This window comes from Excalfactoria chinensis, chromosome 7 (genome assembly GCF_039878825.1).
Source record: "Excalfactoria chinensis isolate bCotChi1 chromosome 7, bCotChi1.hap2, whole genome shotgun sequence".
Lineage (NCBI taxonomy): Eukaryota > Metazoa > Chordata > Aves > Galliformes > Phasianidae > Excalfactoria > Excalfactoria chinensis.
This window is the reverse complement of record NC_092831.1, coordinates 23,106,167-23,120,935: the sequence shown is the minus strand read 5'-3', so window position 1 is coordinate 23,120,935 and position 14,769 is coordinate 23,106,167. Positions and strand designations below refer to the sequence as shown.

The 14,769-nt window shown below is 49.8% G+C and overlaps 1 protein-coding gene across 3 annotated transcripts in view; it reads right to left on the bottom strand.

The window, feature by feature from the left end:
• Positions 1 to 14,769, bottom strand: part of NRP2 (neuropilin 2) — an 81,166-nt gene that overhangs the window by 60,446 nt on the left and 5,951 nt on the right. For all 3 annotated transcript variants that reach the window (XM_072341580.1, XM_072341581.1, XM_072341582.1), the window contains exon 2: positions 8,985 to 9,162. In XM_072341580.1, coding sequence (XP_072197681.1) covers positions 8,985 to 9,162 — 178 coding nt within the window. The remainder of the gene's footprint in view (positions 1 to 8,984; positions 9,163 to 14,769) is intronic.

Genomic DNA, 14,769 nt, shown 5'->3' with positions numbered 1-14,769 from the left:
GTTTTGTAATCATTCCACTGCGTGTTGGAGTATTTTATCTCTGCAGAAATCTGACCAGAGTTTCTGAGAAATGAGAAAAATCCAGTCACCCCATCAAAAAAATAAAGAGAGAGAGAGGCAGACAGAGAAAATAACCCTAACAGATTGGAGAACTTCAAAAATGCCTCCAAGACAAAAAACGGAAACTACAAATAGCCTCTATTTATATTCCTTGGACTGTTTTCACCCCCATACGAGCACCGCTGATAGGAAAAGTCTCAGCAGCAACTGTTAAGTTATGCAGACAAGAAAAAAAAAAGAGGTAGCTAAGATACATCTTGCAAGGGAAGAATAAAACATATCTATAAGCTGCTCCTGTGGTCCAGAAAGAGGCAGCTCTTAGCCCACTGTCTGCTGCCCCATGCGCTATTTGTCTCAGGGCTCCCAGATCACTGCGGGAATGTGTGACGGGTGGAGGAGGGCTCTCAGCTGGGGCATGTCTGGAGAACCATTCATTATCCCAGAAAACAAGATGTGCTAATGTGCACTTCAGGGGTTTTCTGCAGGCTGTTGTTCAGGGGTTACGCATGGCTGTTTAATTTTATTTCTGTCTCCAAAACCATCTCTATAAATTCCTCACCCTTCTTTCTTTAGCTACAGAGGTCGGTTTTTGCAAGATGCCTTTGGTAGCGTTTGGGAGGGGAAAAATCGTGGTGAGACCAGGAATAAGATACACAGAGCGCGTTCAGCCCCCTCCCCAAGCAACCAGCCTTCTGTTGCTGCTGCAAGGGAGCCGAGGCAGCTCACAGCCCTCCATAACCCCTGAATGCAGGACACTTGGGAAACTGCATTTGCGCTTTCCTCCTTCTGCTACAATCCATCTGTGGAAAAAAAAAAATCAGACTCTGCTTTCTGTGTCATTTTACTGTCACCACTCACAGGCAATCCGATCACTAACAGAAAGAAAAAAAGAACATATATAATAAAAGATAAAAACCACCAGAGGAAAATTTACTGCTGAAGAGCAGCAGAGCAGGCAGAAGGCAGAGGGCAAATGTTCCCTTTGCTTGTTTTGCAGGGGGAGGTGCAGGTGAGGAGCTCCTGATGCCAGCAGCCTAGGCATCAGGTGGGCACTTGCAGTACCCATGCTGCCACGAGCCCCCAGGTCCCAACAGGCCCCACTGAGTTCCCTTGAGAAGTGTCCCCTCCGTGCCACCCAGCACAGCCCACGCTGCCCTGCCAGCTCAGCCATGCAGTGTTTACAAGCCGCCCTCACCCTCCCAGGCTGTGGTTCAGCTCCATTGACACTAAAGGCAACAGACTCCTCTCCCGGCGTGTGATGAATCAATTACTTCCTCTGACACTCTATTACTACAGCCCTTACATCTCCAGATTGCAGATGAAAAGACAGGCTGAGAAGGGGGACAGGGAAGAGTAGAGGTCTCCTGAGGTCTCTCCATCAATTGAGTTGTTGGACATCTGAAGAAATCCCCATCTGCCATATTTAAAGACACAGAGAAATGTTTTGCTCCTGATCAGCAGAAAAATAAGAGGATTTTCACAGAAGAAAACCTAAGAAATCAAACGGGTCAAAAAACTTCAACAAGGTGCAGCGAGCAGAGATCAGTGACAAATCAGTCCCCCCTGCTGATGGAGAGCCCAAGCCTCAATCCTGCTTGCCATTATCAGCCCAATATCAGTGTTACCAACAGTACAGCACACGAGAGCCAGGCATTACACCTTCCCTTTCCACTGCAAAACAACAACATAAATAAAACCTCACACGACACTCACAGAAGAGGAAGGAAGCTGAGCACATGCCTCACACTCGTGCCGGCAGCAGGGAATGGGGGGGGAGCTCCTGCTTGTGGAACATCTGTCAGCAACCCCTGCTCTGTGGTTCCCCAGGGGGTTCCTGACACACTGACCGCCTGCATGCAAGCACTGTGCATGCACACGGCCTTGCCACGGCTCTCTGTTCCTCTAAGGAGTGACACTTGGGACAGCCATCAGGCACACATGCAGAGCAGCTGCCTGTCGCTTTCTGTGCTGCTTGTATCAAGGCTAAGGAAGTCTTTAGCCACCAGACCCACCCCACTGCCTCGGCCTCTGCTTCTAGCAATTTATTAGACTGACAAATCTCCACGTCTGATCTGGTGCTGCATTAAAACTATCATCCTCCTTGACTGGGATTGCTCAGCAATGCTGTACGTATGTCCAATGAATCCCTTAGGATTCAAGGAAGGAAACAACCCAAGTTACTCACTCTTTCTGATTCTCTACCCATCTACTTGCTCAGTCAGCATAAGCAGAGCTTACCGTGGTGTGCTTGAACTGATAAATCAAAGACGGTTGCTTAAAACATGCTGGCTGTGATTAGCGGACCATGACTACTATTAACTTATAAGGAATTCCAGGATCACCAGACTGTGGTTTGCAACGTGTTATTACATTGCCATTCAATGGTGATGTGCAGCCGCTTGATTTAAAGAAAACGGAGAACTTGTCTCATACTGAAAGCTAACCTTTCCCTGTTCTTTCAAATAAGCTCTGTGCTGAGCTCTGGCCAAAAGCAACCAGAAATTTCTTCCGTTTTCAGTCTGTTCTTTGCAGTCTGTTCTTTTTATTTTGCATTCATATTTAATTGCAGAATTCACACTTGGCCAGAAAAGGCTGGGAAAGAACCAATCTTTGTATGCAGCGCCCTGACCTGCTCTGCGTGATGCTACAATACAGCAGCCTTTGGTGGGGAACCTGCACTGTACTACTGCTAGCCAGACTGGTCAGTGAGCCTGCAGACGCCCAAGCGTCCATCTCTTCTTTATAGGGTGAGGAATTTAAAGTGATATGTGAAAGCAGGAGTGGCAAACCAATAGCAGGGAAGAGGAAGAGCCCCAATCTCTCAGCTCCCAGCCCCAGTACTGCTGGTGAGCCTGACACTCCTTCTACCACAGCCTGACAATAGGCACGGTACCCACCGGAGAGACTGTAGCTAAGGCAAAAAGTTGTGCATTAAAAGCCTAATTCAGCTCCTGTGGAAATCAAGGTAAAACCTCCTGCTGCCTTTACAGGCTTTGCATCTGCTCCTTTAAAAAAAAAAAAAAAAAAAAAAAAAAAAAAAAGGATGCTTTTTAAAATATCATTCTGGCCAACCCCTCTTTACATTCACTAAACCTTATGGTTCCTGCACCGAGACAGCAGACCCGTGATGCAGAAGAGCACTGCTAACACCATTGAGTGATGCCAAAAGAGTGACCAAAGCCCAGATCCCATTCCCAAAGGCATCTGGGCTCTTCAGGCCACCTCTGCAAACCCAGAAGATGACGCAAAGAGAGCGCAGGGCACTGGGCACACTATAGCACTGCATTGGTTGTTTGAATGGGATTGCTCCATGCAGCTGGCAGCTGGATCCCAAGGCATCACCACAGCCAAGCCCATACTCACCCCCACCATGGAGCCCCTGGGTCCTGCTCTCCCCTCACTCCCCCCCAGAAGTCAAGGAGAAGCGGGTGACCTGCCGGTTCTTCTGGAGCAGGAAGGAGGTGAGAGGTGTCTCTTGCTATTGTTCCGGTGACACCGGAACAGCCCTTGCTGTGTCATCATGCCAACAGGATACGCGATGCAGGACAAGACCCGGCTCTCCTAAGCACCGGATGCCGGTGAGACATTGGAGCCCAGCAGCATGCCTGCAGCCCCCCACCCACACAGGGCCTGGGCCCCCCGAAGGGGCTCAGTCAGGCATGGCCACAGAGGGAACTGAGTCCTCCCAGCCCTACAGATGGGCAGCGGAGCAAAGATAAGAGTCACCTGGAGGTGGCCAAACAGCATCACTGCTAGCCTGCTCACTGCTGGCCATGTGTGCATAACGGCTGTGGCTGACAGGAATTATGAACCACACAGCGGATACCAGACAAAGTGAAAAAACAGCAGAAGCTCAACTGAAGACAAATTGAGCCACAGGGCTGCGTTACCCAGACGGAATTATTTCCTGTACGTTAGAAATGTTGCTTCTGGCTACCCGTGCCACAAATGTATGAGCAAGCACATGCCTTCCTTAACATCTCATCGCTGACTTCCTCTCTGCTGAGCCTCGGCTCGACTGCCCCAGCACTGCAGGAGATGCACTCACTTCCCACTGCACCCCAGTGAAGACCCCCCTCCAAACACGCGCAGTGTGCCAAATCTCTCTTTTCTAAGCATTCACCCAATCTGGAGATGAACTGCATTGTTTCTAAAATGTTTACTAATGAGCTAATTATGCAAACTTTTCAAAAGCATTCCCTAATTAGCTGTCCATAATTGCTGCCTTGTCTGCTCTTAACCCTGGCTGATGGAAGGAGGGCATCTAGCAATATCACACTCCTGTTTGAAAGAGATGGTCAGGAGAAGCGGGTGAGCAGGGCAGGGCCAAACTATGCTTCTGAGTGCTGCTCCCCCACCGCGTGGGTACGGGGCTGGGGCCAAGTGCCTGGCTGCTCTCCAAGAAGGACATGGAGCCGTGCTGTGCCCCCACATCCCATTCCTGGAAGCACAGGAGGTGGCATACTGCCACAGGGCCATTGCTGATTGGCAGTGCCCACAATGTCCATTGCAATGTGGCCTGGGAGCACCGATACATGCTGCCAGCTCCACAACAAGGGCACTGGCATGTGACATCTTCCCATGTCAGCCACGGCTCGTGCCCTGCCTCTCTGCCTGCTTCTGCCTGGTCATGCTGAACATGGTGTTTTTTACTTGACATCACTATATCACGCTGCAATGACAACTACACAGATTTCCCCCTTACTGTGGCTGCAGTTCCTTTTTCTGGAAACCCTCAAGGCCTGACATGGTGAGCCAGCACCAGGAGGAAGAGCCTGACTCTGCAAACTCTGGGCTGCCTGCCATTTGTCACCTCTTGCTTGTTTTTGGAGCCCAGGTCCCATCTCCAGAGCCCTCCACCAGCATTTGGTGAGTACCACCAGAGGGGGCTGCGAGCCACTGCAGCAGCCCCAAATCCTGCCCAGGCAGAAAGCCCCAGTCCCAGCAGCATCCTTCCATCCTTCTCCTGGGTGCCTGGCAGAAGGGCTCCAGAAAATCCTGCCGACGTGGCCTGCCTGTGGCTCAGGCTTTACAATACACAGCGTTTCTCTGGTGCAGATACTATGACTCAGCCCAAAGGTCTTCTGCTGGCAGTGGGAACCCGTGCCCTCCCACTGTGATGCACAGCATGTGTCTTTGCCACGTGCAAGCAGAAGTGCCTCAGCACCCAGGGTGTCACTGTCCAGCTTGCCTTGCAGCTGGGATGGCAGAACCTACAGCCAGGCTTGGGAGCTTTCAGAGGCTAAGAGACATCTCTAGCAGTGGGAGGGACACACAAATGGAAAAGGTAATTATAGAGGTGATGATTCACTCAGAGCTGAAGTTTGACTTGGATTTTCCAAGTAAGCAGCACAGACAGAGGAGAGAAATGGCAACTAGGCAGGAAGAGCTGCCTGTCTACACAAGCTGGGGGGACTTCTAAAGCACACTGGGAAACTCTGTTCAGGTCACTCCTGGGATTAAAAATAAACCCTGGTAGATACAAGGCTGCCCAGGTACCACTATGCCACATGGCAGAGCTAAGCCCCTTTGCAGCAGCAGCACACTCTTTCCTCCTGGCTGCCACCTCCCCATTTAGGGAGCACACATGCACTGCTCCACCCGAGTTGCACTCACAGTTCACAGAGGAAGAAACGGCAAGGGGATAGGGCTATTATTATTTCTGGGTAGCTAGGCAGGCCTCTCACCACAGTGCTCAGCTTCCTTTTTGTTCCTTGCTGTCACACTGTCTCCTCATGGCTGCAGGACAGAGGGAGCACAGCCCAGGGCCTCCCCCCCAGCACATCCACCCTCCTGCAACAGGAGGGCTCTGCCGTGACTGACACTGGGACCTGCAAAGTGCAGGAGGTGCCCAGTCTTCTTTATCTGAAGCGCTTCCCAAAGTAAGGCACTTCCTCAGAGCACAGATGAAGCACAGAGATAGAGCAGTATCTTCTAGGGCTTCAATTATATCAATTACTCCTTTGATGACGGCTGGGGGATGCAGTTGCTTCTTAATGCAGCTGGACACAGCCAAAAAAGAAAAGCCCAGATGTGCTTCTGGAGGAAACAATAGCAATGTAATGAGCATCAAGCGAGCTGCCCATCACTGCCACCTCCTAGTAGCCTGGGCTCCCTCCCCCTGGGCAGAACCAGCCTCCAGAGCCTGCTGCACACAGGCAGCTCTCATTCCGATGTCTGGCAGCCACAGGTCCGCAGCCCCTTCCGGCCAGCTGCCTGGCCAGAGGAAGTCACTGACCTTTCCGTGTAGGTCCCAAGGATGCAAAGCATGGGAGGAAGCACCTCCTGCCCCAAAGGGAAGCCTACATCTGATATGAGGATGAATATTTTTGCAGATAGTTTTGTAGGTCTTAAAATGGGCTTTTGGAATGTAAATGTTATGCTTCACAGGGAAGAAACGTTAGCCTAATAAGGTAAAAGAAATGTAGAAGGATGAAGCAACAAAGGAAGCGCTTGTGGTGTTTTGTTTACTCCTGGCAGCTGGAGCACGAAGCACAGCCTGGCCCTGCTCCCACTCCCTGAGCTGCCAGGTAGCAACACCAGGCCAGGGGGAACTGTGTCTGCCCATAGACCAAGTGCCAGTCAGACTATCGGCTGCCATCCTTCAGTGAAAATGCTTTTATTAATGAGCAGATGTCAGAAGTAAGGTTCTGCCCTGAGATGATGTTTCTTTGATTCTGAACTCCTGGTCCCATTAAGATTCCCACCTGCAGCTGCAATGAGACCTTTGCATCCTTGTAACATACCCTCTGACCCTTAGATGAGATTTATTATGAGATGATCACCTGCTAATACTGCTTAATGTCCAGGCAATTACACAGTGTTAATATTTCTCTCTTTCTGGTAGTCCACTTAAAAACAAAAACTCCCCCTCCTACCTGTTCCTTTTTGGCAGTGTTTATCTTGCGCTGTTATCACTGATTTAGTCACGGTTCCGACCAGGCACTGTCCATCCTTTGCAATACCTGCTGTGGGGGACAGGCACCTGAACTACTAGCTCCTGGCTTACACCTGCGGGTCAACGAAGACCCAGGTGCACTGTGGATGAACCCTGTCTCACACCTGTACACATGCAGCAGCTGAGGGAACAGAGGTGCAGGCAAGACTCACTTTCAGCAGAGGTTTGATGTGAATTCCTGGTTCCTAGAGAGCAATACTGTTGCAGAAGCCAAACTGAATCAAAGACCTTGAGAAACCTTCCGCCATTCACATCCCATGGAGAGTGCTGGGAACAAAAACCCTCCAACACAAACCTTCCTGCAAAGCTCCTCTGTGCACGTGCAGAAAGGAAAAGCACAGTACCATGGAGCACCCACTCAGATGTTTGACCAACAAAGCAGAAAGCCATAGAAGAACAATGACTTCAGTGGTTGGGGTACCCCTTCTAGCACATGGCACCTGAGCTCAGAACCAGACCCTGTTCCCTCACAGGCACCAAAATGTGGTAGAAGTTGTCCAAAGTACTCAGAGCTGTAAGCAACAACTTCATAGCTGCAGGGGAAAGCCGGATGCCCGTAGAGGTTTCTGGCACTCTGACTGACCCAGACTTGCTAGACTGAGACCTTGAAGAGACACAGTTACTCCTGCCCAGCTCAGCCCCTGCCCCATGCACATTGTCCTGCCAATACATATTGCATACTCTGCAGTCTCAGAACATAGGCCTATAAAGCTTTTATTACTCTGAATTTGGGGCAACTGCATTAGCTATGGGAAGGCTACACAGTTAAACCTGTCCGAGCAATAGTAAAACCTGATAGCAGCCATCATTCTCATGAGCATTGCCAAGGTCTTGCTGTATTCTTTTATGCCTGCGTTAAGCCTTTCTACCCCATCTCCCTTCTCTAAATGCAGGCCTGATCCTGCAAACTGCTAAACTCCTTACACGCAGAGTGACTTCAAGGAGAGCTGATGGTGCTCAGAGCTTTATCTTTAGGGGGTGATCAGATCCCCAGTGACATCAATCAGTACACCTTGGTTATAGTTAGAGGACCCATTTACGGTAGCTGAGGATCCAACTCTGCGCATTATAACTTTCAGTACATCATGAAACTCACAGTGAATTCTTTATTCTCCACAGGACCGATCCTACAGCCCTATAAATGCTTCCCCAGTCCCTTTTGCAATCAGAGTTCCCCCTCTCCATATATAACTTCCTTTTAATCAATAGAAGCAGCATGCCTAGCAAAACTGCTGCATCAGGCCTACTTTAGGAGACTGAGCTCTTTCACAGCTCAGACATCCCTGCAGCTGGCCACAGATTCCAGATGAAATGCACAGGTTTATACGTCTGCTGAGACCATGTTATTAACTCAGCCTTTTATGGTGCCCTTTGATGCTGTTAATTATTCTTTACTAGCTGCTAATTGTTTTTCCTGGACGTCTAGTTTCTGAGCCCCGTCTTAGGGGAAAAAGAAAAGCAAACAAAACCAATATCCCTGATTACTAAGCCCTGTAGAACAAACACTGTGGAGAATCAGATTCAGTTCAGACCCCCAAGCCCAGGTCTCCAGCCCTTGGGCTCTCCATGCCACGTCTCTGCCTAGTTACCCAACAGGAAATTGCACTGCTCTCCCAGCATGGCTTAAAAGTGAAGCCACCGCAACACAAAAAAAAAACAACAAAAAAAACAAGCTGCCTTCTAACCAAAGTCAGAGTCAGGCCAAAAGCCAGTTAGCTCTTGCCTTCAGATGATTTCAGGCTAGAAAATGTTCAGTCCAGTGTATGCTCATCCTTTGAGTCCAAAGAAACATCTTAAACCCACCCAGTTGGCAGAGGCACACCTGCCCTGAAAAGCCATGACACACAGCACTTTGGGGGCTCAGGCTGATGCTTGCTTTCATACACAAAAGAGTACCGTGTCCATGCCACTGCACAAAAGCAAGAGGAAAGAACAATGTACTAGAGAAGAAGAGGAAGGTTCTTACTTGCAGTCATGCTTTTCGATTTCAAAGTGAGGGTTGAAGTTGAGGATAATCTTCTGGTTGGGCTCAGGAGCATAGATGACCCACTCGCAGTTCTGGTGGGAGGGGTAGTCATTGGGGTAGCCCGGGGAAGTGATGTACCCAGCGTCCTTGGAGTTCAGGCGGCCCCCACATGGCTGAGCTGCAGAGACACAAAAGGGAATGAGGCATTAAAAATGGGTTTGGGGCATCAGCTACAGACAGCAGGTCCCTGTGGGCCATGGCTGGCAGTGGTCTGATAAAGGCTGCTCTTCAGGCTTCTGATGCCAGGTTGGCACTCTTAATATTTCAATATCAATCTCTGGTCTTGGAGACATTATTGTACAAGAAAGCTACTTCCTTCTCCTTCCACCTCCTGCCACACTTATATGCCACATTTCACACAGACCAGAAAACAGAAACAAATGCTCTTGCCTAGGCAATTACAGAGCTATAAAGTAAGAGACAGATTGGTATCAGATCATCTGAAGCTGCCTCACTTTATATCTTCCTTCACAAGCTGCTCCATGGCAGTCTCTCACAAGCACCCCGAGAGGAACCAGGGTTTGGACACAGATGACCCTCAGTGCATCTGCAGAGAGCTTTGCTGCTCCCAGGGAAGGGCACTGAGGCAAAGCAATGCTGAGCAGCAAGTCCATGGCTGGCAGCAGGGGTGAGGACGGTGTCCTGCCCTCCTGCCTCCAGCAAGGAGCTGTGTGACAGCCCTTTCCCACTTGCCTTCCTCTCCACTGCAGCAGCCATGACCCCATTTCAGCAGACAAGCCACCTCTTCCTTCCAAAATCTTTTGGTCAACCCAAGCTGTTGGAATTGCAGACTGATAATCAGCAGTGGTGGTTTTGTGGGGCTAGCCCACAAATGGCTGGCAACAATTACATGTTGAGCAGAGGAAGCATTCCCAGCTTTGGGTTAGAACAGGCCCTCGAGGGTGATTTCATCTTCAAAAAAACATTTAATCTCATGAACACTGCAAATCAAATTTATTATTGCATTACTTGCTGGGAGGAAAATCTGCATCACAGGGTCAATTGACAACACACTACAAATCTCAACAAAGTCCCTTTCTCCATGGGGCCCCATCGCGTGCCTCCCCACTGCCACCACCCTGTCTGAGCATCGTGGCCCCACAGATGTCTCCAGATGATGGCAATGCCTCCTCCTGCTCAGCAAAATGGGTGAAATCCAGCCAAACCCTGCGGCCCCTGTGCAGAGCAGCCAGCCAGGGAAGCAGAGGGGCCAGCACTGCCCTGCTGACCTCAGTCTTGTGCTGACAGGCTCTACCCTCCCAACCCATGAGCGATGGGGTGAAACATGGGACACAAACCCTCACACACACCCATCCACACTGGGGCCTCTGCAGTGGAGGGAATGTCAGGCACAGGCACCACAAAGGAAGGGGTGAAGGGCTATCCCCCTGCCAAGGGGCTGTCCCATAGCCTTCCCATCCCAGCAGGGTGCAGCTGGGCTTTCCTGCAGCACAGAAAAGCACATCTGGCAACACATGGAGAAAAAGCGAAGTGATGCCTCCTGGAGAAAAGCACCCTGCTGCCCACATGCACCCTACAGAAAGGGTGACTGCTGTGCAGAAGCAGCAGCAGCAGGAAGGTCCTCCTATGCTCCAGCTGCCCTGCGGGAGTCAGGCTTCCTTCACTATGAGAAAGCGCTGCCTCCATTTCCTCCATGTTTTTCATGCCCTCTAACACATTTATTCTTTAAAATAACTTTCTTTTCACACACCCAGAGGCATCTCTGCAGCCCTGTCTTTTTCTTAAAATAATCCTGTAAGAATCCTGAAAAATATGAGGGGAAAAAATTGCAAAGCTGCCACAGAGGAGCTGAGAATACCAAAAAACATCTGGTTTTGTTCCACAGGAGCGCCTGCTCAACGCACAAACATTTACAAACCAACGGTTTTGCACAAACCCCTTCTCTTAGAAAAGCATATTTGCCCACACACGCGTCTATGTGGGTCTGGGGGGGGGGTGGGGGGGAAAGGAGAGAGGGAGAGAGACATTCACGTGGAAGGAAGAAATGCAGGGACTTGTTGACATCAACGTACAAATAGACGTGTAATTCACACTTCACTCATGTACACACTTTCACACCTTCTCCTAAAAATTCACACCTCGTTTGCACACATGTCCACCCCCTCCAGCAAAGACAAATATTCAAGCTGCAGATTATTTTTCTTGGAAAGGGCAAAGTCTCGAAGCCATGAAAATAGTCAATCCTTCCACACCTCATCATACCCTCCCTGTCTCCCCTGCTTTCACACACATGCTACCCGCTAGGCTGATACCACCAACATCACCCACCGCTTTGAAGCTGCGAGCCCTTCCTTGCGCTGGGTACTATGAGCACACATAGCGATCCAGCCAGTCGAGGGGAACTGCAATGTGAACAAGGGACCAGGCGCCAGCTCTTCTGCGACAGATACACTCAGTAACAGACACCCTGATGCTAAAATCTCTCCCCTCACCCTGTGAGGCCACCACAGCTCAGCAGGACCAAATTAAGGAAGTCCTCAGGCTTGACCCTGATTTCAAGTCAGCTCAGTGGTCAGGTGCCAAGGTAAGAGGCTCCCTCTATGCCAGGAACCAGAGCCCTTTTTCTGTGGTCCCAAGAGCAAAGTGGGATGAGCAGGTGAGATCATGGAGCAGATAGGAAGACATACCATGTCCAACACACATTTAGATAGTACCAGGAAAAAATCACCACCTTTCTGCAGCCTTCTACCTGCAGGAAAGCTTCTCAGCCTTTTGGAGGAGCAGATTTTGCCCCGCATTCACCCCTCAAAGAAGCTCCCTGTTAATAAGGAGAGCTACATTTCATCCACATGCAGCACTGCCCAGGAGGTGGGCAACTGCATAGCAGGGAAATGGGCTTCTTAGAGTTATCTGAAGAGGCAAAATGACTAATATCTCTGTAATTGTTCTGTTGGGCTTTTCTTTCTATTGATTCACTGGTATCTAGCAGACAAACACCTGTAACAAAAAAATCCATCACTGCGCCCACTGACAGACAAAGGGTTTGTCTCAGCAGACATTTCAAGCACCAACTTCCTATATAAAACCAGGTCTGTTGTGCACTCAGCAGAGGTCCAAGCTCCTACATAAATCTGTCCTTTAAAAATGATGCATCAAATCGATGCAAAAAAAAAAAAAAAAAGAAAAAAAAGAAAAAAAGTGAGTAGCATGGCTACTGCCCAGGCCGTATGCTCTGGAAGCAAGACGTGCTCCAAGGCTAATGGGCTCTGGCAGCTTTCACCAGCCCTAAATTCACTTAATAAAATTAAAATTGAATTCTGAAGCATCAGCTGAGGCTGCCAGGTGCGTGGGACATCCCGCTGCTCAGTAAGCAGAACGTGGGATCTGAAAGCCAACTGCTGGGGCTGTGCCAACCTGCATGGCAGAGGGCTGGTAGGCTGTGCCCATGGCCAGGCTGCAGGCTCCACGGTGGATGCCGCAGAGTTCAGCGCTTCTCAGTTGTGTGCGAGTGGGCTGGGATTGGGGTGGGAAACCCCCGAAAGCCTCTTTCCTTGCAGCCCACCAGGTGCCTTGGGTTATCCCTGCAACTGGAGGCTAACCCAATAGGAATAACAAGGTCCCAGCTGGGGACTTACACCAGAGGACAAACAGCAAGCCAAAAGTGTGGAAAAGGAACACCAGGGATGCTTACTGGGGGGGGGAGGGGGGGGGGACGACTACAGAACTCCCACAAAGGCTGCAGTCAGCACTCAAGGGACCCGCAGATAGCAGCCAGGCCCCAGGAGCTTCCACCCACACGTGGGGCTTCCCAGCTCCACAGCTCATCAGCACAAGCTGAAACTTTCGGACAGGAGCACAGTGTTCTCCTACTCGAATTTCCTGTCGACTAAACCCCTCTGGATTTTCCTCACCCCAGGAGAGCTGGGCTCACTGTTATTGTTGGACCTGCAACACAGAAACTGAAGCCAACTCTGCCTGTAACAAAAATAATCATCACTACAGAGGCCCATTTCACAACAAACACATACTACAGCCTTTCAGAGCTCACAGCATCCAGCAGGGAACCATCACACATTTTGATCCACTGGGTTCAGTTTACTTTGGGGATATAATTCAAGACTGTGCGCAGCATGCAAAGCGCTTCTGCTACCTCAGAAGCAGGTGGCAGCACTGGTGTCTGCTGCTGAGTGAGGGCAGCAAGGGTGAAGATCTCAGCAGCCCCGCATCGTCAGGGCTCACTGTCTCGCCTCCTGACTGCTTCCTCTGCTTTGTACAAGGCCCTGCACCTCAACTCCATGCTTTCATCCCACTACATAAGATTTCTATATCATGGGACATGGTGCTTGGGCAGGGGAGATTTGCCCAACAACACCACAGCAAAACGTGGGTCCTGGTGTGGAGGAAATGAGTGCTCTCAAAGCTGCTGAAGTTGGCACAAGCTACAGCAAATCCTGCTGGGGTCAAACAGCTCTTTCAGAAGCTAAGCTTTGCAAGGTCCACATGCATCCAAGTGCTCTGCCAAACCCCAGCATGAATGGGAGAAACAGATCCCACCTGGCAGGGATTTGTTACTGCTCACGTCCATCCTGCCTCATTACCAGCGCTTCAGCCCTAGGGGATGCTGCAGGCTGCTGTGGGCCCTACCCTAAACCCTAAGGCACAGCTTCAGAAGGGCGGGAGCACAAATCAAGCTTCAGATTTAAATGTAGAGCTTAGCCATTGGCCAGGGAGAGACACGCAGAACAGAGGAAACTAATAAGATTAGATTTTTTATCCCCTGTAGCATAGATCATATTAGCAAGAGCATGTTTGCTTTGGATTGCGAGATAAAGCTTCAAAGGCTTCCTGAACGAATTAATGGACAAACACACCCAGACAACACAAAGCACTGACACGCACAGCACATCCCAGCGCGACACCCACGTCCACCTCTGGGGATTCCACACAGCCAGGGAAAGTTCCCCCAACACCTCAGCCAGGGCCTTCACCACTCACACTAAATTTCCCTTAAAAGCATGCTCATGGCAAAGCAGAACGTAAAGACCGCTTCTGAGATGTGAACTCGGGTTTTGTCTGATTCAAAGCGTCTCAAGTCTGTCATGAGACAGGCCCATAAAAACACTGGGCTCTGGCAAGAAAGGAGAGCGCCAATCCATCAGCTCAGGAATGTGGCCGTTTGACCACTTCCTAAGGCAACTGGGGAAGGATGCAATATATTCACTTTATAGTGCTGGACAGCAATGAGAGGAGAACTCCGGAAAGCTCAGCAAATGGAACATTTTAGCTGTGAGCCTTTGCAGAAAGAAAGAATTTGAAAGTATTTTTAAAGAAGGTGGGAGCGTTGGAGGGAGGAAGAGAACAAGACAGACCCGCACTTCCTGTCCATGGTAATCCACTGAGGAACTGACTGCAGAGTGCTGCTCAAGCTTTACTGTGGAAAAACTAGAGGGCCAAATCCTGAATGCAAGTCCAGCTAATTTTCTTTAAGATCACTGGAATTCAGAAGATTTCCACCCCTGTGGCTCTGGATAGCTGCTTTCCAGCAGTGGGCATCAGTTGCACAACTTGAGACAGTGGAACCTTGACCTTCAAGTGTTGTAGCTGGGAAGTTTGTTTGTTTATTTTGTTTCCCCACACGTTTGTATATTGGATGAGGTTTCATATCCTGTTTTTACAAGGTGCCACCTCCGTTAACTTTGTTATTTGTCATCTTATATCACAAGCTAATGCAATTCCAATAGGGCAACCAGCTTAATAGTGTTAG